The sequence below is a fragment of the Engystomops pustulosus genome, chromosome 3 (assembly GCF_040894005.1).
Source record: "Engystomops pustulosus chromosome 3, aEngPut4.maternal, whole genome shotgun sequence".
Taxonomy (NCBI): domain Eukaryota; kingdom Metazoa; phylum Chordata; class Amphibia; order Anura; family Leptodactylidae; genus Engystomops; species Engystomops pustulosus.
The window spans coordinates 122,019,597-122,043,341 of record NC_092413.1 but is presented as its reverse complement, the minus strand read 5'-3'; the positions used below and the strand labels follow the sequence as shown (position 1 = coordinate 122,043,341).

Genomic DNA, 23,745 nt, shown 5'->3' with positions numbered 1-23,745 from the left:
AGGCAAATACAAATTTCTCCAAAGAAGCCAGGCCGCTGTCTAAACAGAGAATATTTCAAATCTGTAACTTCATGCAGTAGAAAGACCCAAATCTGGTTTTGGAAGTGTTGGATGTTGCCGGCGCGCTGACATGCACAGTTCTTCAGTCGTGCGTCTTTTGAAAATATTTTATTGCTTATATTTTTATAGCAATAAAATATCTTCAAAAAAATCTTGACTGAAGAACTGTGCATGTCTGAGCACCGGCAACATCCAACACCAGATTTGGGTCTTTCTACTACATCACGATACCACTGTTTGGCTCCCCTGGAGCAGATCACCCGCTAGGAAGTGGATGTTGGCAGCCATCCGGAGAGATCATTTAAAGCACTTAAATGCTTTCCCCTTCTAGCGCTTTTTACCACTTAACCTGATATATATATAGTCGACATACTACACTAGGATAGCGCTCGTCTCCTCTTCTTTTCCGCACTTGACCATATATTTGGAGCACCCACGTACTCCACAGATGGTCTCCAGGTTATTTCTTCACTAATCTGTAACTTCATGGAACAGTATTCAAAAGTCACAAGCACTGACATATGAAGCGTACAGCCAGTAGCAATAATAATAATAAACCTACAGTTTGTATTCCAGAAATCTCCAGAATGTGCCTCTCTTTTTCATGTATGTTCTGTCCTGCTTCAATGATATTCAGAAGTACAGGCGGTCCCCTACTTAAGAACACTCGACTTACATACAACCCCTAGTTAAACGGACCTCTGGATACAGGCTACAATAAACAGCTGTAACAGTTATCACAGGCGTCTGTAATGAAGCTTTATTGTTAATCTTGATTCTTATGACAACCCAACATTTTTAAAATCCAATGGTCACAGAGACCAAAAAAGTTCTGGCTGGGATTAAAATGATAAAATATACAGTTCCGACTTACATACAAACTGAACTTAAGAACAAACCTACAGACCCCATCTTGTATGTAACCCGGGGACTGCCTGTATTTATTTTGTAGCCAAATACAAATGTTTTAAATACATAAAGTGTCAATATGAGAGTTTGAATTGTCACATTTCAATGAGATTGTTTTATGAACAGGGTTAGTATGAGGAGCCCCTACCTAAAATCAGTAAAATTACTATCTGATGACTATTATCTTGTCAGAGCATGTCCTCTGCTTGATTAACAGCATTTAGTAATATGCTTTACAGCAGCTTCATGGACATAGCCAGTAGACTGCAACACACATTGAGCTGTACAGACGGTCCCCTACTTAAGAACACTCGACTTACATACGACCCATAGCTACAAACGGACCTCTGGATATTGGTAAGATACAATAACTTTACTTGCATCCACACTATACAGATTAGAACAGGTGGGAACAATGGTTTGAGGTTCTTCCACTGATCTCCAGCTCATCCATAATCAACAGACATGTAGCAGCCCAGTGGGTGGTGGCTTTTTCTGATCATAATAGGAAACCTTTGTCTATGGATTCTGAAAGCAAACAGGAACAGCCCGTACCACCAGAGTTTTGTCTTCAGTTCTTTGAATAATTTAGCAATAATCATCAATTCAACTATGGTAAGGCTTTAAATGTGGCAATTGTTATATCTATAGTAGTATAATCTTTACCTGTTCGAGCTTCAAATTTCCTTCAGTTATTCCTGCTAGTCAGCATTTAGTCTACCATAATCTACCATACATAATGGAGACAAGAAATACACAATATTTTATAAAAAACCATTGATTAAAAAAAACATAGTACCCTTGAACAGTTCTTTGTAGTCTGATTGATAGTTATGAATGAACTTTATTAGGCTGCATAGCTAAGGGTAACAAAAAGGTCAAAAAGACACATGTGACAAAACTTGTATGTCCTATCAATATCGTACAAAATGTGCAGGCTTCACAGTATAGTGTTGTGATTTACAATACAGAGTATGAAGAACACGTAAGACCACAACAAAAGTAGAAATGCTTGGATTCTCAGATTAAACATATTTTTGGGTACTTTGGTTTATTACAAAAATAAAACCTTGAAATTTTGTCTTCATTTGACTTAGGGAAAAAAAAAATACAAACATTCTACATAAACCTTACAATCTTCCCCTCTAAGTGTCCATCCACTGTGCACCGCTACAAGCAGTGTGCTTGGTTTTAGGTTATAAACAATGGCTGACAGGTGTCGTCGTACATTGCATAGCTTCCTGCATTGTTGAAATTACTTGACCTGAGCTGCAGGACATGCTGTTCTATTCTGCTGTGCACCGTTCCATGAGTCTTCCCCAAAAATCTCTCAATTCTGCTGCTTAGAGAGCGCAGGCTGTTGTGCATGTATCCAGACATGGTTTACATATGCTCTGAGGTAGTCACCAGCTCAAACCACTGCCTGAGGGCATCACTCAGGGTTTCTGGAAGAGTGTTCACATCACGAAGTATGATATAGAATGGAAATGGAAATTGTTCCATGTATGATATCATTTTTGGCATCTCTTTGGGGTCAGTGAAGATTGGCACTTTAATGTCCAAGATGGAATCCTAAAAATAGAATATTGTTAATAGAAATTCAGACAGCATCCCCATGGGTAAAGTACGGTAAATGAGGAAAGGAGTGAGATATGCAGTTATATACCCTGCTGCATAAAACAACATGTTAAAGAGAACCCGTCTTCAGGGAGGTCATTTGATATGATGACAGGTTCCAATAGCCCATGCCACCCCCCTCCAAAAACTAAGTCATTTTTTAAATAAACATGCCCCTGGCTATTGGAACCTATCATGTAAATCAATTTAAAGAGAACCTGTCATCAAAAAGGTTAACTTGATAAAAAAAAAAAAAAAAAGACCACAAGCTTAAAATTATATAATAGGAAAAAAGATTCACAATTAAGATGAAATTACGGCAGAAAAAAGCAACTACATTACCTTTGAAGTAGGGTTATCCAAAATAATGAAAATAATAAATATGTTTGCGTTGCGAGCTGCCTTTACTGCTCTTGTAACACGGTCCTTTCCCTCTACAAACAATCCTCTTCCATCAGATACTATTAGAAGTAGTTGAGCCGTTTCTGCAATAAAATATTATATTAGGAATATTATAAAATGTGCAGATAAGGCAAACAATGCAGTCAAGTTTTGTTGGTTCTTGCAGACAATCTGAGGTAGGTTTTATTGTATTGTCTAGAAAATGGTCTATTGTGGTCTATTAGGTAGGCAGAATTGCAGCCTATACCATTTTCACATGACTTCTTCCTTACAGGGGTGTTCTGGGATTGGTCATCTATCCCTAGGAACTGCCTCTTCAAGTCTACTAGGGCTGCGCAGATAACATGCACATAAACGTCAAGACCATGTCCCACTTGAAACGATCATAGCTCCTGAGCCACAATTGGCGGGACACAAATAATGTCCTATCAAACAGGAGAATCTTTACGTGACATTGCAGTAAAAAAAAAAAAAGTAAAAAGTGATTTTCAAATACTGATCTCATTTCCCAACTCCCAACCTTTAACAGTGGATATCTCTGGTTCTGTTTCACCTGGAAACACAATCCTTATACAATATTAAAGTGGAGAGTCTTCTCATTAATATAACACCAGAATTGTGTATCAGGACACATGACCATTTGAAATGAACCAACCTCCAAGCCTGTCAGCTGAATCTAGAAGGAGCTGCAGGGAGAGGCTTTGCAAAAGTACATGCACTCTCTGCCTCTGAACCAGGAAAATGGTGATGGATTGACTCACACATGCACATATTCATAACATATTTTGGTAAAGGTTAATACAATGTTACCGATTAAATAATTTTTATAGGAAAAATTACAAGACAGCATATTTTTTAAAAATGTTTTTAATAGAATTAGTAGACAAATAAAAAGTAATAAAACAGAGTTTCAAGGATATTTGTCGCTTAACCCCTTACTGCCTTACTGACATGCAACATAGTAGTGTAAATTTTTTGCGACTTTCGATGACGTTTTCATTGCTATCAATTTTAGGACTGTGCAACCTTTTGATCACTTTTTAGAGATTTTTTTATATGTTTCAAAATGGCAAAAAGTGCAATTTTTGACTTTGCCCGCTATTTTTCGTTACGGGGTTAAACGCAGAGAAAAAACATATTTTGATAGATCGGGCATTTTCGGATGCGGCGATAGCTAATGTGTTTAGGATTTTTACTGTTAATTTTTATATCAGTTCTAGGGAAAGGGGGGTGATTTGGATTTTTAGGTTTATTATAAATTTTTTTAAAAACTTTTTGCTAAGTTTTACTTTCATTATTTTTCAGACTCCCTAGGGTACTTTAACCCTAGGTTGTTTAATCGATCCTATCCTATACTGCCATACTACAGAATGCCAGTATATGGGGATTTTTCTCCTCATTCATTACAAATGTGCTGATATGCCGGCGGCGATGGCGGGTGTTACCTGTAAGTCTTTGCTGCAATATGGCCCGCGAGCCCTCTCCATGTACCGCGACCCTGCATGCCACACTAGTACGGCGTGCGTCGGTAAAGGGTTAAATACCACTATTTTGAAGTGTAATTTGTTATGCAGAAAATAAGCCATAACACAGCTCTGTACATGGAAAAATAAAAAAGTTATAGATTTTTGAAAGTGGGGAGTGAAAAATGAAAACGCAAAAACGAGAATTGGCTTTGGCGGGAAGGGGTTAAAGAACAGCATAACTGCAAAAATTGACCTGACCTGGCCACTTTGGCAAAAATGACCATTATGTTATAAAGGGGTTAAAGTGCCCAGTGTATAGACAAGGTAACAAGGCCTACAGGCAATTGTCAAGCACAGAACTAGTATAGAGGCGTTGTATGCTTGGTGGTACATTCTCATACATTAAAAAAACAGGCCGTTGAATTAAAAGCCTCAAAACGTCATCAAACAGTTTTGACCGCGGAGCCAGGTAAATTTTGTTTTTAGATATACAATTATGTTTAGACATATATGTATAATCCTATACATGTAGTTTTATAGTTTTCTTGTATACATTTAAGTTGTGTTATGATTCTTCTCATTGAAAATCAAATAATAGCAGTTTTTAAAAAAATGCAAGGACTCTCAGACGGAAAGTAGAGTATAACATGTAAATAACGGGTCATTGGTAGCTCAATGTCCAAGACAAATTTTGAAGTTCTGCTATTCTGGTGATATCTATGTAATTTTCCCCCTTAAAAAAATAATTAAATTAAAAAAACCTTTACCAAAATATAAAAAATCCAAAACATGTAATGCATTAATCTTGTCACCCTTCCCCAGGCTCGGCTACATATGCAGAGGGTGCAGCTACTTTTGCAATGTATCTCCTGCAGCTCCTTCTCCAGTGTGCCTTCAGTTCATAGGCTGGATGGGGGCCCAATTCAAACAGCTATGTCTTCTGATCCATGGAACACCGGATTGTGTTTCTAGTTGCCACAGAACCAGAGATGTTGACTGTTAAAGTTGAATTAAAACATAAGATTTTTATATCCACCTCTCCATTCCCTACTGCAATTTTAAAAATCAACATCTCTGGGGCTGTGGCACCTAGAAATACAATGTTGCTGTGAAAATAAAGGGACATTCTCCTCTTCAAATGGCTATATCTTCAGAATCTGATGCTATATTAAAGTGGTCCATGAACATGTTATCTGCATGGGGATGTGCATTTAGGATGTCAATAGAAAACAAAGGACATATACTAATGTAGTAACGCATGTCTGGTAGTAGGTGCAGATGGTAAAGCACAATGCACAGTGTTATACATCTTTGCTCACCTAGGTTACTGCTTTGAGACATTTGCTGTGCTGCAGCAAACATGGGCACGCAGGATTCTAAAAACTAAACAAAATAAAATAAAGCATCACACTTGGGACCAAAGATTACCATTACAGATTAAGATAGACAGATCTTCTTGGTTACCTGTGCCAGCAGTGTTTTCTTTTGCTGAAACTTGCATTGACTGAGTATTCTGGATCCAGACTGTTCACTAAATTGTTCATGAAATGGATGTAGAAGCTTGACATTTTCTCCAAAACTAAAGTAGTAACAGATCATGTAAGTTTATGGACACTTGGACAACAGTGGTTTAAATAGAGTCCAGACATTTCATGTCGTTGACTATTTAGTAGACCAAATAGTATTAACACCTCCAGGACAGAGCCACATTTTCCAAATCTAACATGCATCACTTTATGTGGTAATAACTTTTGAATCCTTCAACATATCAAAGTGATTTTGAGACTGTTTTATTGTTACATATTTAAGTAGTAAAGTTTGATCGATATGCAGTGTGTTCGTTTATGAAAAAAATGTGAAATTTAACAAAAATTTGCTTCAAAGAATTTTGAAAAGGCTTATATATCAGAAACATACAACATACGTACAAAACAAAACAGCATTTTTATGTTGTTTGTCACCCCTTTATGTGCTTTATAGTAAAACAGCGGTCAGAAGAGGTTAACAAGTATATAGAGGGTTGTGTGTGTGCGCCAAGTTTTATCAGCCAAGATTGTGTGTGTGCGCAATCAGCTTTGAGGTGGTTTAGGTGCAGTTTTGTCAATTGAACAGGTGAAAGACAATGAACTGAACGAGTGAATGACATTTGTGGAACAGGTTTCACCTTCACAATCAAATTCACTCATTCAGTTCATGTCTTCCACCTGTTCAATTGACAAAACTGCACCTAAACCACCTCAAAGCCGATTGTGATGCAGTTTTAACTGCAACGTGTGAACGCACCCTTAACTGTGATGGGCACAAAGACAGCTGTGAGGGTGCGGTCACACGTTGCAGTTAAAACTGCATCGCAATTAGTTTTGAGGTGGTTTTAGGTGCAGTTTTGTCAATTTCACAGGTGAAAGACATGAACTGAACGGGTGAATGAGATTTGTGGAGCAGGTTTCCCCTTCAAAATCAAATTCACTCGTTCAGTTCATGTCTTTCACCTGTTCAATTGACAAAACTGCACCTAAAACCACCACAAAGCTGATTGCGATGCAGTTTTAACTGCAATGTGTGAACGCACCCCGAGAGTTCTTGGGTGTAATGACCCTGATGATCAGCCATCTGTGACAGCTTTCACCACTGTTCTATGACCATGTATTTACACAGGATGACACCAACTGCGTGACTATATAGATCGTCTAAATGCCTTTATGGCTGATTAATTAAGATGACTTAACTCGTCCTCTTTATTCAAGCAGTTAAATAAATAAACAAATAGCAGTAAACTAAAGGATAGAAAGTTTTATAAAATAGTGAAGAATCTAGTGGAGCTAGAGAATATCATTACCACCTTGGTTTTTCAAGGACAAATGCAGGACTGGTATTTTTTTGCCAACCAGGGCAGAAATGTCCATCATTCCTTGCCGACAACTTTCGGGATGTATTTTATGACCTGTCTTTACAATGTGTGTCTTTACAATGTGCCCTTTAGGGGTTAATGGTAACATAACAAAAGCTTCATACCTGTACACAGCAATTTGTCCAACCTCCAGTAGCGTAAGAGCATTTCCTATGACTGCTAAGGATTCGTAGGCAAGCTGGAAAAGACATTGAATTTAATTCACAACTGAGCAGTCATTTTTACATAATAAATACTTAGGCTATTCATTCATACCTGCTTGGAGTGGTTGTCTACCATACTGGAGGAATCATCTAAAGCTAAGCAGATCTGGTATTCCCGTTTACTTGGCTTAGTTCTGCGCAGCCAAATTTTGTCTTTTCTGAACTGACTAGCTATGTATGGAATCACTTTACGCATATTGAGTCGCTTTCCAGTTCTGTAATCCCCCCTACAACATGAAACAAAAAGGAGATTAAAGCAAGAGATTTCAAGTAACACAATCAAGTTTTACTACAGGGTATTGTGTTCAGTCCTTTATTGCCATTAGATGGAAATAATACAAAGTTTCTTAAGAAAACATGAATAAGCTAGTAATATACATATTTCTAGAACTATCCACACTAGCACATCCCTCAAGCTGACAAGAAGCAGCCATGCTCAATGTGCAGACAAATGTTCAATGTGCACACAAAGAGACACCAGAGAACAACACATGTCTTCCGCTAATATGCAAAGTAACCATCATTTGAAGTTGGCATACTTAATATAAAGCTGTAAACTCACTTCAGCTTTGCAGCTTTTGTAGGCTCCAGTATAAGCCTCAGCTGTTCACATAGCTGCTGAGATAGGTGAGCAGTGAGAAAGAGGTAACTTTGCCACATTTCAGCTGCTGACTTTTCCTGCAATAAAAAAATACCATTGGATGAAGGAACAGAGGTAATTCAGTGCTATTCAGTAGAAAAAAAAGAGGTAAATTGAGTAGAGTGGCAGAAGGAAATTTCCATCAGTCCTACATAAGACAAGGCACAGATATACATATATTTGGTAACACCTTACATTTTCTAATTTTTTTGCTTTTCAGGCAGATAGTCATAGTACCCAAATAACTTCATAACTAACATTTACCGGATGTCTGCTTTATGTTATTGGGCTTAGAATTTTTGGTGAAATTTTTCACATTTTTATGAAAATCTCCCATATGGATGTCGCACATGGCAAGGCTTTTATAGGCAGTGATCATGTGGGCTCAGCTTCTGAGCCCGGGTGATTGCTGGGAAGTAAATGAAAGTAATCCAATGGTCCAGCCAGGTTCCAAGAGGTATTCAAATTTTATTCAATGGTATCAAAAAAACATCCACAGTGTAGATTCCCTCCACCAACGCGTTTCTGACGGCTTAACCGTCCTTAATCATGGTCAGACCACCAATAAAATTTGAATACCTCTTGGAACCTGGCTGGACCATTGGATTACTTTCATTTGCTACGTTACCTTTTCAAACAAGGTGGGTCCGTTGCCGGCTCCGTTTGTAGGATACTATGACTTAGAGGAGTGCTGGAGTTCCATTTTTGATGGACGTTAGGAAGTGGCAGCAGACTGCATTTCCCGATGTACATGTACGTGGTTAAAGTACTCACCTCTTCAGAATTATCTTGTGTATACCATTCTTCAAGTTGCTTTTCTAGTTCTTTCCTTAGTTCTTCAAGATTCTGAGGAGTCTGCTAGGAATAGAGGACAATACATCATGTAAATTTACATGCAGAAGCCTGTAGATGGTGTTAAGTAACCATCCTATAGTTATTTAAGGTGCAGAGCTGTTGAGGATAAAATGTGTATAGGCAAGTAATACCTGCATAGGTCGCTCTCTCAAAAGATCCCAAACAGTATGTATGGAGGATTCTAGGCTTCTTTCATTTTTCTCCAAGTCAGTATTTGTAGGTTCAGAATCTCTTGCATGTACCTCATCCTCAGTATGAATACCTTGCACCTCCAGCTCATGTTCCATGGGCCCTGGTATTTAAAGACAGGTAGTACAATTACAGACTTTACAGATCACAAAATACAATTCAGGAGCTGTAAAATTATACATAAAGATCTAAAAATCAATGCCAAAGCATGGCACAAGTTAGGACCTCTTATTGAATGATGCACATATTGGATACTACATTTGTTGTGAACATTCACCTTGTGTAATGGACTCTCTTGATTTAGGCTGCCTTGGCTTTAGCTCTTCGACATTGATGGATTCAAGGCACTCATCTTCCTGTAGCTCCATGTCCATATCTTCTTGTACAGTGCTTTCTTCTTTTTCCTCCTGCTGAGTCGGGATGGATTTCTCTTGCTCTTTATTGGCTGTATCTAAAAAGATAAAAACACATGAGACAAAATGTGCTAAATAAGGCACATTTTGTGTGTTAGATAGCGATCAAGAAATTAAACTAATCCCAACTAAATGTGGAGATTAGTTCTTCTATAGATGAATATCCATTAGACCCGAAGTTATTAGCTTAAACAAAGTGGATATACTGTATGTGTAGAAAATGGTACAAAGGATGAGGAGAGGGCAAACGGGAAACTGGTGACTGATTCACTCTGGGGTGGATAGATTTGTCTACTTTATGATCTTTTAATGCTTATGACATATGATTTTGCCGTATCTCTACACACTACTCCGCCCAATTTGACTTATAGGGTCTCCTTACCAGGCTCCAAAGGCCCCTTATTAACTTTCCTATAAGTAGAATATTTAGTTCAACTTTATGATGGCATCATTTTGTGGGTTGAGTCGACTTAAAATATGAAAAAGTTATGACTTGTGAAAGTTAAGGGTGAAAGAATAAGAAAATGTACTTAGTAATTGGCCTGTTTCAGGCCAAGATGTCAAAGGGTTGATATATGTGTTGCTGCAGTAATGCTCTACCCTTTGCCCTGGATGTCTTCTGAGTCTTAATAACCACTGCAGTTTTTTATATTTTTGCATGTTCTGGTTAACAAGGATTAATTGCAATAGTGTTTAATCCCTTATCTTTGCTGGTATTTTCCATATTAAGCCAAGGCTATTTTATAGTTTTTTTTGTCAGTTGCCTCTACAAGCGTCGCTCGGCAATTTCTGTTAGCTACACAGAGATAAATGGAGCAGAATGGTCACGCGAGGCCGTCTGCTCTATTACTCTGGGCGACAAGGGGTCTGACTGAGGTACCCTTGTTTTCGTGATCTGTGGGGTCTCATCACTGAGACCCCCATCGATCAGCAAGTGTTCGTGGGAAACCCCCTTTAAGCAAATTCAAGAATCTTGTCCTCTTGGGAATACCCCTTTAATAATTTTTTGTGTGATAGATGAATTTAAATAAATGAATAACTATGCCCACATTGAAATTTTAAAAGTTTTCTTGTTTTACAGGATAAATACTATAGCTTGGGTTGGTATGGTTGTGGAAGTACATAATACAGTGAATTTAGGTTTTTATTATTAAATGGGAGGGTGATTTTTGTGTGTTTGTGTTTATATAATTTTATTTTTCTATATAAATATACAGTCTTTTTTCTTAGTTTCCCCACAATGGGGGAATGACAGGAGATCACTTGATCTGTTTTTTTATAAAATGCACTGCACTATCTCCGTAGGGCAGTGCATTATACTGTTTCTGACAGGAATCTTTCACAGATGCCAAATAGATATATACTACAGACAGCCCAGAGGTACCTCAGGGGACATTCTGGGCTACTTGTGACACCGCATGATCGCCAGTGGGTGCAGCGGATTGGAGCACAGCCCAGCTCCGGCAGCAGGACACAATGTCCTGCAATCTTCTTTTGATGCGGCTCCCAAAGGGCATCACGTTAAAATTAGTACCCTTAATGACTGCCGTGAAAGGCTGATAAGACAGTAATTAAGGGTTTAATCAATTAAAAAATATACAGTATATAATATATATATAGAATAAAGTAAAATATTTTTATACAGCCATTTTGTTATTCTATTGCCCAGTTACAAATGCTTGTGCCATGCCCAATTATTGTATAATATTGAGATCAGATCGGCATTAAAATAATGTTTCTGCCTTATCTTGATAGTGTTATCCTTCATGCAGCTCTTATTCTAGTGTCGTGTAAAACACAGCTCTATAAAATGATATATCCATTAAATGTCTGCATAAAAATGAATAAATCTTCAAATCAGAACATCTGTACATAAAAGTAATTGATCAATGTTGGATTTGCATAAATCGGAGGATAGTATATACCATATGTTTGGGCGTCATAAAACTTGGATCCCTGATCAATGTGCTCGTAAGCTTCAGCTTCTTGTGCTTGTTGTTTTGTTTGCTTGTCCTGGTCATCCATTTCGCTGCTGGACTCTATGGTTTTCAGCCTTTTATGGACTTGTTCAGTGTAATCCCCCAAAGTGCGATCATCATCAGATTGGCCTGGTTTACGCTTGATGCTCTTAAACATACATATAGATGAAGCAAAGAACAGTAAGACCCTTTGGGACCAATGTGAAACCCAGAAGACCAATAAATCTCAAAGCCTTAGATATATTTGTAGGCTGTAGACCACAAGTGTCATATCCGACCTGCGACCTTGTATTATCCAGCTCTGGCTCCCTGCCCCTATGCTGTGCTTGTTGGGAGTGCAACATAGTGGAAGTGTAACTCCAATACTCACCTTTGCCCGCTCCCCTGAAGCAGCAGCTGTTCTTTTAGTCCTTGTTCTTGTGTGCGCCCGTTGTACGTGCAGTCTCTAAAGCCGACGAGTACAGTGGGCGCACACAGGAGCGAAGACAAAAGAGGATGGCTGATGCTAGCAGGGTAGGCGTGGGGCACTGTGGCGGCTGCTGCTGGCGAGGTAGGCGGGAGCACTGCGGCTGCTGTTTTTTTTTTTTTTTTTGAGGGGGGGGGGGGCACTGTGGCTGCTGCTGGCAGGGATGTGGGGTGCTGGGGGCGCCATGATAGGGCACTGCGGCTGCTTCTGGGGGGATGAAGCACTGTGGCTGCTATGTGGGTACTCTGGCTATTGGTTGCTGTGTGGACACATAATGGCTATGCCATAGTCTGAGGCTACATTCACACGTGGCGATTGTGTTGTGGTTGCTTTTCACAAAGCGCAGACTCTTCCTGCGATCACCTATTGAAATAAGATTGCGTTTGCATCACATTTTGTAAATGCAGGAGGAGTCTGTATGTTTTGAAATGCAACGCAATCTCCACGTGTGAACGGAGCCTCAGGTTATTGTTATTTAACAATAATGTCAGTTTTTTGGCTGCCCTCATATGGCTGATTGTAGAAGTAATTCTGTATAAATTACAATTATACAAGAATAAAATTACATTCAGACCCTTTAAGGCAACCACAAGGCGGTGAAAATGAGTTTGACACCCCTGCTGTAGACTAATTAACTGCTAAAATATACATGATGATTCACTCGTCAATTTAAGTTAGTTTTGTAATCTTAAAACCAAGGCATTTTTACCTGTGTAGGGCGGGAAGTTTGTTTCTCTAAAGCCATATGTGCCATCAGTTTCGATGTATGACCTTCAGACTGACTTGCATCTGCAGTTCCTGTACCATGCTCCTAGATACCAGAAAGAAAGTTCTGTTCCTAATATTGCTCACATACAGAAGAAATTTCATTTTTGAATATTAAAGAGAACCTATAAAAATAAATATATTTTCATAAACTGCCATTAGAAAGCAATTCCCCTATCCCTTCACTGTCCCTCTACATGCCTCTAAATTCAAACTATCAGGTCCTAAACGCATACAAAAGACCTGAGTGAGGTCCATTGAATCATTATCGTATTCATTTGCCCAGCTTATTCATGAGTGGGAAGTACAGCCACACCCCCAGTGCTTGACTGACAGCCTGTATAAAGTTGTGACACTCCTGGTGCTGGTTCCTCAATTGCTTTGTGGTTCTGGTGGATAAAGCCCCTGCAGCCGATGTGTGTAGGAGAGATGCAACTGCTCCATGATGTAGCCAAGTGAATAGCAGAACATGTCAGGTACTTGTGTAGCTGATGCCTGTGTCTCACACATGTGTATAGCAGAACATAGTATGACAGCAGATAAAGACACTAGCAATGCTTTACTATACATTACAGACAGACATGAGCAGGGTAACAGTGGTGACATCACCTTCTCTCTTCATTTGCCTAGCTTCATTTACATAATAAAGAATAGATGTTTTTAGAATGTTTAATGTATGAATTGACTTTTATAAATGCTGTAATGGAATCCTTGTTAGCTACAAAATGTAGAAGTAACAGAATTATTTACAGACCTGATGACAGGTGTCCTTTGAAGCAAACGTTTCAGGAAGCCTTTTACTCAGAACTCCTGCTTCCAAATGACATAAACCTATATATCACACAGCTCAGCTACTCCCCAATACTTTTGGTACATTATGAAATCCCTAGTAAAGCTTATTCAGTTTGTCACCTCTTTTGCTTCATCCTTTTCAGAGGCCGCACCAGCCAGTTCAGCAGCAGTGTCACTCTGTAAATTGTCCTCTGCAGTTTGCCCACAAGTATCATGTTCCATTCTCTGATCAGAGTCAGGAAGCTCTTCCTCTTCACAAATGTCTTTTTCCTCCTCATTCTAAAAACAAAAAAATCTTTATTGCTTATCAAAACTAGAGAAGCCCAACATATGAGATTATTTTTGTCTGTAAGTTTGTCTGTAATTAAGATTGCCATCATGTAGGAGCTCTGTTGACAGCATTAAGTGATATGCCTTAAAGGACATCCAGGATGAAGGATTGTAAGCAAAGCACTCTTACCTGGTGGTGTGCTTTCCCTTCTGGAAGGATCTATTGTTCTTTTAGCTTCTCAAGCCCTTGTTTTTATGAAAAAAAGTTTTAATAATTATCCAAATGGGCCTGAGGGGCTCCATTGACATCTATGGAGCCCTCAGGCTCATTTTTTTGTAAAAACAAGGGCTTAAGAAGCTAAAAGAAGAGCAGATCTTGACAGAGGGGGCAAGTAAGCATGGTTAGGTTACAAATTGTTCATCCTGGCGGTAGATGTCCTACTGAAGCTCTGTCGCCTAGGGTTCTTCTGAATCCTGGAGATGGCCCTAAACACATAGTCAGCTACAACTCCTTCCCCTGTTATAAAGATCTCATCTGTCTGTAGCTTGTAGATTTAGTCTCCTCATAATGTTGCTTTCTGGCAGGAAGTGCTCATGTGAGCGTCTGTGTGTGAGCTTGTCCTGGAATGCAGGGGGGAGGATGTACAGAGGCTGACAGGAGAATCTATTCATGAAACGAATCTGCTCTGCCCGACCCAAAGGCAGAAAATTTACAGTCAGATCCTGGGCCAAACAGAACTGATGGAGAAGGATGGAATTAGATCTGTGAAATGCTGTATTTTTGTGAAAAACAGTAACATTCAAGAGAATGTGTTATTTTGTTATCCTAAGTATATTTAAGAATCTTGTCTTTGTGGGAAAACCACTTTAACAGACGTCACATGTTGTTGTGGTTTTTACTGCAAATCAATACAAATATTGGTCAAAGCAACGTATGGCATATTTATCTATATTTTCAATTCATGTTGTAATATGGATGGTAAGACCAGATGCATCCAAAGAGACTTCAAAGTAAGCAGATTTCAAGTTTTACCTGAGGCTGGAGTCCAGTGTCAGTTGGCAATCCATTTTCATCCTTTTTTTCAGGCTCCTGTTGTTCCTCCTCATTTACAGGATCTGTCTTATTTTCCCCAGATTCATCTTCAGACAACTCATTCTGTTGTTCTTCTAGGGCTGATATGTCTTTCTGCTCATCCTGGCCTTCTAACTCCTGGTCTGGTTCGTTCACATCCTGAGTGTCTGCATCTATATTTTCCCCCTTATTTTCTTCTTGGTCTTTACTTTCTTCGTTGACATCCATTGGCTTCTCTTGTATGTCAAAAGGATCTTGTCCTGCAACCACACAATTAAAAAAGCTCTGTAAATGATTCAATAAATCACTGAGCTTGACTGTAAGCCTGTCAGCAAGGCAAGATACTGTTTTTAACTTTTAATAATAAAAGATAGAAAAAAAATGGAAACACCTAAAAATACCTATATTATTCTATTCTTAAAATTTAGTATACCAACATTACAACAAAATTACAAACATGTAGGGTTCTAGTATCCAGGTAAAGCATTTCTAAAGAATCATTGCTTACTCCACATACAGAACATGGTACTCGTATGACAATTATGACCTTTTGGTCAGTAAATATTTTGACCCACTTTCCCTACGCATTTCGCTGTTCCAGTCGAGCGGCTACACAGTGGGAGAAGTAGGACCAATCAGTGTCAGTGGTCAACGTACAGAGTACACTATATAGGGATTAGAACATATAGATAGTCTACCATGCTGGTATTGATCCCTCTACCCTTTTCAAAATCCCTATTTCACATATCCATTAGGCCAAAGCTAAAACAAAACACAGTAAAGTGCAAATTACAAGTGTTCAAGTGTTATAATAAACACATAGCAGCATAGTCTTTGACCCATATACATTTGTCTGTAAAAACCACCACCCACTGATATCAGGTGGTTAGGGCCAACACAGCATATTGACACACATTCTGTTTATTGCGCACATCACAAACACACTAAAGCCAGATACAATACAGACCCCATGATCAGTAAGGTAATGTAAAGAACACCTATACTTGGCTACAGTGTACAGCGAGGGAGTGGAGGTGGCGGACAGTGAAGTGGGGGAGTGGTTGCAGAGATGGCAACCACACTGCCATTGCCATCTCTGCAACCATCAATCATTATGCTGCAATACCCTCCCTTGTGTAATATCCGAGGAAAGGCCTTACCTGGATACTAGAACCCTACACGTCCATAATACTCTTTTTTTTTAACAGAATAAAGGGTATTTCTATTAAAAATTGTATATTTTTTCAGTGTTTTGCCACCAATACTAGTAAAAAGAAGACTGTAATTAAAGGGGTTGGCCACCTTTTCACAAAAAAATTAATAATGTGGTCGCAAATTCTCTATTATCATGTAACTGCATATGTGATTAGAAAGTGTCACAATAAGGTGCTATTGTAGTGCTGGCAACTCCAAGAAAAATACTAACAGAAGCACCTTTGGTCCTTCGTCCATCCATAAAATGAACGTTGCTGGAGAGTCACATGATCGCTATGTACAAAGTGCAGTCCCGATGCACAATCCCTCTATTGGCATGAAGGCAGCGCAGGTGCACTGAAGACGCTGAGGAGTAGAATTCGAGCAGCAGCTGTTGTCAGCTGATACAGAAGGGTGATAAGTGCGCTGCATTCATGTGAACACCAATACAGGGAACGTGTGTTGGGATTGCGCTTTGGACGAAACGGTCATTTGACTCTCCAGCATTTTATGGAGGGATGATGGACCAATATATTATGCTGGTAGGATTTTTCTTGGAGGTGCCAGCATAATAGCACCTTATTATGACACTTTCTAATCACATATGCAATTACATAATAGAGAATATGTGACCGCATTATTATAATTTTTGTGGAAAGGTGGCCAACCCCTTTAATTCCAAAAAAGGCATAGAGTTCACTGACGCTAAATGCACACAAACATGCTCTTCATACAGCAAACCCAGGGGAAGCTTGTGACCTGTGTGAAATGAATTAGGGAAGGAGTGCTCAACTCTGAACCAGAGACAAGGACGTCTGGCTCAGTCACTGTGTAGTAAAACACCATGAATTTTTCAAGTCAATGGCGGCCATGTACGGATGGCAGTTAGTGCAGCCATTTCTTGGCCACCATTTACAGTTGTCTGCATGTGGCATGACCAAGAGGGCCCAGCATTTGTGAAGCCAGTCTTCGCTTATCTCCTGGAGAATATTATGGATTTAAAAAGGATAAGAACCACTTCTATGTAAGCCCATAGTGACTTTGCAGAAGCAAACTGCAACTAGACTTGCGCAAGCAGTTTTTTGAGGCTATTAGACAATTACAATCATGGTTCCTTCAGTAAATACCTTCAGCTTTATCCTCATCTTTTTCATCTTCACTGGCTTTACCCTCATCAGTTTCTAGATTCAGATCATCAGGAAGGTCGAGGGCTTCTGGTTCCTGATTTGTGTCTTGTTTACCATGATAAGGGTCAGTCTCGTTCTCATCATATTCGCGCTGAAATGTGAAGACACAAAAAGTTATTTAAGCTATAGAAATTAAGTGAGAAAAAACCACACCCACAAAGCAATTAAAGAGAGCTTTTACAGTATTTTTTTTTTATCCAAACATCAAGTTTCATCTCTGACAAAAACATTCTACCAGTGGCTACTCAGTTTTATATACCCCTACTGATCAACTATTAGTAGTCATGGATCCCAGAAAACAACCTGGTGGCAGCTTTCATCTAAAAGATTTCAGTAGAAGCTTCATCAAATTACATAATACAAGAAATAATGTTAAAGTTATACAGTTATCATTTATACTTTCTGCGGTAAAAGTATGAAAAATGGACACTATTTATTGAGTGAAGCCCCCCAAGATGTTTGTATGTGAACCTTACAATTCTGATGTGTGTAAATTTATGCAGTTAGAACATTTTAAACAACAAACCAAAGTGATTTTGACCTGTTAGTGCTAAAGTGTTGTATTTATGGCCTAATTTAGTTATATACACTGCAGTGATGGGAAATTCTAGGGGTCCTGAGATGAAATAAATAACATTTAACCACTAAGAATGGCCCCATTTCCCAAAACTCCAGAATCAATGGAACAATGCCTTTTAGAGGGCACACATTAGGGTTCTTAAAGGTGGGAAAAGGAAATACAACTGCGGCTCACCTCATCAATTTGCTCATGAATTTTGTCTTTGCGATTTTCTTCCTCTTGTTCCTCTTTAGTTTCATCTCCTGAATCCTGGTTCTTATCTTTTCCTTTGTCTCCAACATTCTGATTGTCATCTTTGGCAACCAGCTGAGACTCACCCTTAAACATTACAAAGTATAAACAAATAAATGTACCCTTGCATGTAACAAAACAAGATAATCTTCTAAAATGTGTAAAGTAGGTGGAGTGGATAGAACAGATATTTCATAAATTAAGGATTTCCAGTAGAGCATAAATAAAGCTTACCAATTAATAAAAGGTTATACAACTTTAAAATGCACTTTAGAACAGGTTTCTAAAACTGTTCAAAATACTGCCTTTGTTGTCCATAGTTTTTTTGTATAATTTATAATATAAATTCAACTTTCATTAGAAAACAACAACTTTAGCCTAGTAACCTCTCTTTAGCATTTAACCAAGCTTTAGAAAACCACTTTAAACTAACAGTGTATTACTACTCACCATATCCATTCCTGGTCCAGTCTCATCTCCTTTATCACTATCGCCATCATCATCTTCGTCATCATCGTCATCTCCCCAAAGACGTTCATCAAGTTTGTCAGCATCAGCATCACCTAGATCTCCCATTTGTTTATCCAGATCATCTTCCTCACTGGTGGATTTTTCATCTTCATCTGTGTGAAGAAAATATTTTTGCCACAAAAAACTGGGAAACTGACTAGAGTATAAGCCAAGGGTGAAAAATGCAGAAACTTTTCTTAAATGTCCAGTAGCAGCCTCCCCTCATCAATAAAATGTCCAGCAGAAACCCCATTTGAAGTCAAGTCCTGCAGGGACCCCCTTTACAAATAAATGTCCAGCATTGCCCCCTTTAAAAAATGATTGTCCAGCAGTGCTCCCTTTTATGATAAAATAATAATAAACCTAGTACTTGCCCCAGGTTCTCTCCGCGGCTCATCTTCTCCCCACATCTTTCATCTTCTCAGCAGTGGGAGCAGAGGCACGTCTATACCCTGTGCCCGCACACACTACGATGCAGCATGTTGCTGCCTGATGATGTCACGCTGCGTGTGCTTGCAGAGAGCAGGGACGTGCCTACTTTTTTTTTTTAACATACCCGAGTATAAGTCAAGTGGGGCTTTTTCAGCACAAAATTTATACTCTAGTATATACGGTAAAAAAATGATACTTCATGATACACAAATACATAAAACTATATCTCTGATGATTTTGGCTTCCACTGGAAATTTTATTTTTAAATGTTTGGTCAAAAAAAAAAATGATCACAGCATTTAAAAGAACACATGTTAACAACACTTCTGTTATGATTTTACGATAATATGAACTGTTAAATGTACCTTGCTTTTCTTGGTCTCCATCCTGCATTTTCCCGTCGAAATCCTCAGACATTTCAATTGCATTATCTTCTTCTTTCACATCGGACTTGTCATCAGGATTATCTTTATCTTTTTCTTGATCTTTTTTCAAGGTATCTTCAACCTTACAATTGCACCAGAAAAAATTGATTGGGTGTTTCGAAAACATACAAAATAAAACCTTAAAAATATCGGGAAACAAATAGTCGTACCTGGTCTTCATTTTCAATTTTATCACTCACATCCTTCATTCCTTCTCCTTCACCGATACCTCCTCCTTCATAATCATGGAATTCTGTAGCTCCTTCACCAGCAGGATCCTCAATCAGTTCTTTGGGAAGACAGAAGCCCTATAGGATTGAAATTCAATTTTAAAATAGAGGAAAGCCACAGGTCTAATTAAATGCTCCCAGGGGAAAAATTTAAGTTATACAACTTTTCCCAACATGCCATTGCTATCTTTCAGAAGCTCACATGTCTATCTTCAGCAGAAACCTCCTAAGCAAGAAGTGATCATAGACGCTCTGTATGAATTAATTGTTCATAAACTTTGCATCCAATTGCATTCCCAGTGGTTGTGGCTTTAGTGCAGAGAGTCCTCAAGTCCTCTCTATTCAAGACATGTTTTATTTAGGGGGAATGAACAATTTAACGATTATGGAAATGAAAGGGATGGGGTTCTATGCTGCTGGTCTCAAAATCCTCCCTTATACACTAAATTACCTTCTCAGTGTCTCCAGAGGAAATAAGTAAAAACATGCTTACCTTCTGAGCTAACTCTGTAAACATAAAAGTCAAGATGGAGAGAAGTTTGCCCGTGGCTCTGTGTGATGCCAATGACACAGTTAGGTAAAATAGGAGAAGATCTGAATATGAAGACAGCAATGGTAAGAGTCGGACAAGCAAGCCACAGCACTGATTGAAAAACTGAAAAACAAAGGAGGAAACGTGTTATAAATCATTCAACGCCATTATAAAGAAACAATCCATCAATAGTATGCTCCCATCAAACCAAAACAGGAGCAAGCCTACCGTGTGCTTGTCCTTTATGCAGTCCTCGCCATAGTTTTTAAGCCGCTCAAGCAGCTCAGAAACAGTAGATATTATTGTCTGCACATCTAAAGACTTCAAATCATGCCAGAGATCTTCAGTCAGAAATTTAGTGATGAGGCCTTCCTGAAGACTGTCTCCAGTAAGATCTCCAACTAAACAAAGAACAATTGAAGACAAAAAGTTACATAAAAATAAGATGATCACAGACAGCAGAACTTAAAGGAAATATACCATCAAAATCCGACATGATAAACCAGGGATGCTTACTCATAGAGGCACAGTCACAAAAAAAAAAATATGCTAATTAAAAAAAAAAACAAAAAAACTAGGGGTGTTACAAGAGCCCCTCAGTGCTGCATGTTGCACCTAACCACTGCTTTCTTCCCCCTCCCTCTGCAATTCACCAGCAGCAGGAAGTACGGGGGGAGGAGAGACCTGCCCTGCTCATTGTAACAGCCTGTGAAGATACACCCCTGCAAGGGCCCTGGAAGCATCCTCTCTCTTTAGCATAATTTTAAAAGAAGATTTTAGAAGTTAGGAAGCCATGGATAACAAATATAAGAAAATTACCACAGCAAGTGTCCCTGGTTTGTCAGGATGGATTTTGATGGTAGATTTCCTTTCTATATGCATATTACTACTCTGAAAAATTATCATTGAAAGGAGGAATTTTAAACCATAATGGGAATACAGAGAAATCTTACTGCTCTGTGCTACATGCCTTGCGAATGATGACTGGCTTATTAACATTCGGTGAGAGAATCATTGCAACAAAAAGCTATTGCTTGACTTTGAAGTAAAACTATAAATGCTTATTTATGCATTATGAATACAGTACAGCAAGCTTTAATTTACACCAGAACTCTGTGTCCAACTGTCAACTATCTGGCAGAGTTGGAGGCCATAGTAGGGTTAAGGAGCGCCCACTCCTCCACATAGACGTGTGCTACACCAGGGACCTGGTCCAAGCGAGCATATGGCCTTTTGAATGAGGCCTAATTCTTTTCTTTAAATTTACATTACTTTATAGCATTAAAATAATAAACATAAAACAGTGCCCTTCCTGCCAGCAAGCAGCGTGCAGAGACTTGACTCTACTGGCTAGAGACTAGATAAGGTCTTTATTGGGAAGGGAGACTGACAGTGCTGACCGTGTGTGTGTTATAGATGAGTTAGTATAGCCAAGAGTGTCATTGTGTTTTAAATCCATCTCATGGGTCTCATCAGCTCTCATCGCTATTCTGTCTTGTCTAATTTTTTCTATGTGTCAGATGTTAGTAGAATGTTTAGAAGCTAAATAAAAGTGTAGCTAAAACCCGTTTCCTGATGAGCAAAGCACATTGTCAGCACACAGCAAGTGTCTGCTTAGAGAGTCTCCACCCACACTCAAATTATACACTTACTTATCACTGAGTTATAGGAGCTTAATGGCAATAAAAGTGAATAGAATTGTAAAGTAAGGGGTTTAAAAATTATCTTTATTGTGTAAACATCAGTATGGGATTGAAATTTGAGAACTTTTTCTCATGGACAAATTAATTTTCTGTGTAAACTTTAAATTGAAAAGGGTAGATTATGCAAGGATCACCAACTGAAACAGCACCATATCAAGCTGCAGGTCCCAACAGGCAGAGTGGATAGGTGTACTGGCAACATCCGACTTACAGATGACCTCTTTGCCACTGTGACCTGTGGTGAAGATCTTGGGATGCTGATAATTTAAATCAACTGTGGCACTAGGCTGCAACTGTCAAAATAAGGCTACATTCACACAAACTAATGGGGGACATGTATACAACATGCTTACACCGCCATGGCCTCAAGGCACCATACGGGAGTGGTACGGTGCAGCACTGTACCGTTCCATAGCCCGTAGAAACATAGGACATGTCCTATCTTTCGACAGAATACGGTGCCGGCCTCTCCCCCTCCTCCTCGGTGCCGATGTATGCCTGCCGAACTAAGGTACGACGGGCATACATTGTGTGAATGTAGCCTAAGAGTTATGAAAGGTGTCCACAGGGAAGCTTTATTGTAAATCTTTTTCCAATGACAGTCCAAATACCAAAAACCAAATACGCATTTTACCTTCTTCCTCAGTTTTTGACGATTTAAGAGGTTTTTTCTCTTCATTCATTTCTACCAGTTTTTGAACAGCAAATAAAATGTTCTTGATGGCAGTTTCCACATTATCAGAGAAATCTTTTACATATTTTTCATCTGATTCTTGGTTCCCTTTTGATAAATACAAAGCCGTAATTAAAAGCAAAATAACACATACGATACCACTGTAGCAATTATATCAATTTCAATTGTGTGCTCAATATAAATGGTTTAACTGTATATGTAACAAGCAACAAGAAGTTACTTTGTCCCTGAAGGTGGTATAATCCCAATGACCACCAGGGACAAGGATAACATGGCCATACATATCAAAGGGGCCAAGTGCAATAAGCCTAAAGTGTAAAAAACAAAAAACTAATAAAATATCAACCTGTCCCTTCCTCCTGGAATCTTGTGCCGTCTCTTATTTAGTTCTCCCAGACTGTCTAAATATATATGACGTTATCTTTGCCCATCAGTGGCCTCAGCTGTCATATTTCCCATTACCAGCATTCTGCTTTACAATGCCAGCAACTGAGCACATAACTGCAGCAATGGCCGTGTAAACACAGACTTAGGGGAATGAACAGGCATGTATTTATTCATTTTGTATTTCAGATTATTTCTTTAGTCTATAAGTGTGGAAAACAATTATTTGTATGTGAGTAATACACTTCTACAATTGATCACAGTTGTGCACAAGTCTTTGCGCTTTGCCCACACTGATGTCATAAGGCAGCACCACTGCAGCATCGTACAGTGTCGGCCTCGCTGCTGCACTAGTAGAAGAGTAAGATCGTTGGAGCGGGGAGGTATATTTTTAATATGACGAGGGGACTTGTCTGCTGCCGGGCATTTTATTATCTAGAGGAGCCTGCTAGACAGTATATATATCTTACATGACTATGGTTCTGTCTGTGTGTATGTGTAATTTGCAGGATGGATGTTTAGGTATATGGTGCATTGTTCGTATTGAGGTCCACTGGGGTCTTTGTTATGCCTCTGGGTTTTCATACACACTTTATTACCTACACAAGCCAATTTTAACCAAACCTTAAATGGTCAC

The 23,745-nt window shown here is 38.9% G+C and overlaps 1 protein-coding gene across 2 annotated transcripts in view; it reads right to left on the bottom strand.

Moving 5' to 3' along the window:
• Positions 1-1,793: 1,793 nt before the first annotated feature.
• Positions 1,794-23,745, bottom strand: part of MDN1 (midasin AAA ATPase 1) — a 178,012-nt gene continuing 156,060 nt past the window's right edge. Inside the window, exons 81-102 of one of the 2 annotated variants that reach the window (XM_072141954.1) lie at positions 22,665-22,811; positions 20,556-20,728; positions 20,289-20,450; positions 19,736-19,873; positions 19,506-19,647; positions 18,649-18,821; positions 18,142-18,285; positions 17,328-17,478; positions 14,968-15,266; positions 13,785-13,943; positions 12,817-12,918; positions 11,588-11,789; positions 9,527-9,700; positions 9,192-9,352; positions 8,980-9,060; positions 8,128-8,243; positions 7,618-7,792; positions 7,467-7,540; positions 5,919-6,033; positions 5,774-5,837; positions 2,929-3,071; positions 1,794-2,541 (exon numbers count right to left, since the gene is read on the bottom strand). In XM_072141954.1, the coding sequence (XP_071998055.1) occupies positions 2,353-2,541; positions 2,929-3,071; positions 5,774-5,837; positions 5,919-6,033; positions 7,467-7,540; positions 7,618-7,792; positions 8,128-8,243; positions 8,980-9,060; positions 9,192-9,352; positions 9,527-9,700; positions 11,588-11,789; positions 12,817-12,918; positions 13,785-13,943; positions 14,968-15,266; positions 17,328-17,478; positions 18,142-18,285; positions 18,649-18,821; positions 19,506-19,647; positions 19,736-19,873; positions 20,289-20,450; positions 20,556-20,728; positions 22,665-22,811 (3,284 nt within the window). In that variant the 3' untranslated portion in view covers positions 1,794-2,352. Of the gene's footprint in view, positions 2,542-2,928; positions 3,072-5,773; positions 5,838-5,918; positions 6,034-7,466; positions 7,541-7,617; positions 7,793-8,127; positions 8,244-8,979; positions 9,064-9,191; positions 9,353-9,526; positions 9,701-11,587; positions 11,790-12,816; positions 12,919-13,784; positions 13,944-14,967; positions 15,267-17,327; positions 17,479-18,141; positions 18,286-18,648; positions 18,822-19,505; positions 19,648-19,735; positions 19,874-20,288; positions 20,451-20,555; positions 20,729-22,664; positions 22,812-23,745 lie in introns of both variants that reach the window. The other variant, XM_072141952.1, reaches the window with a different exon arrangement.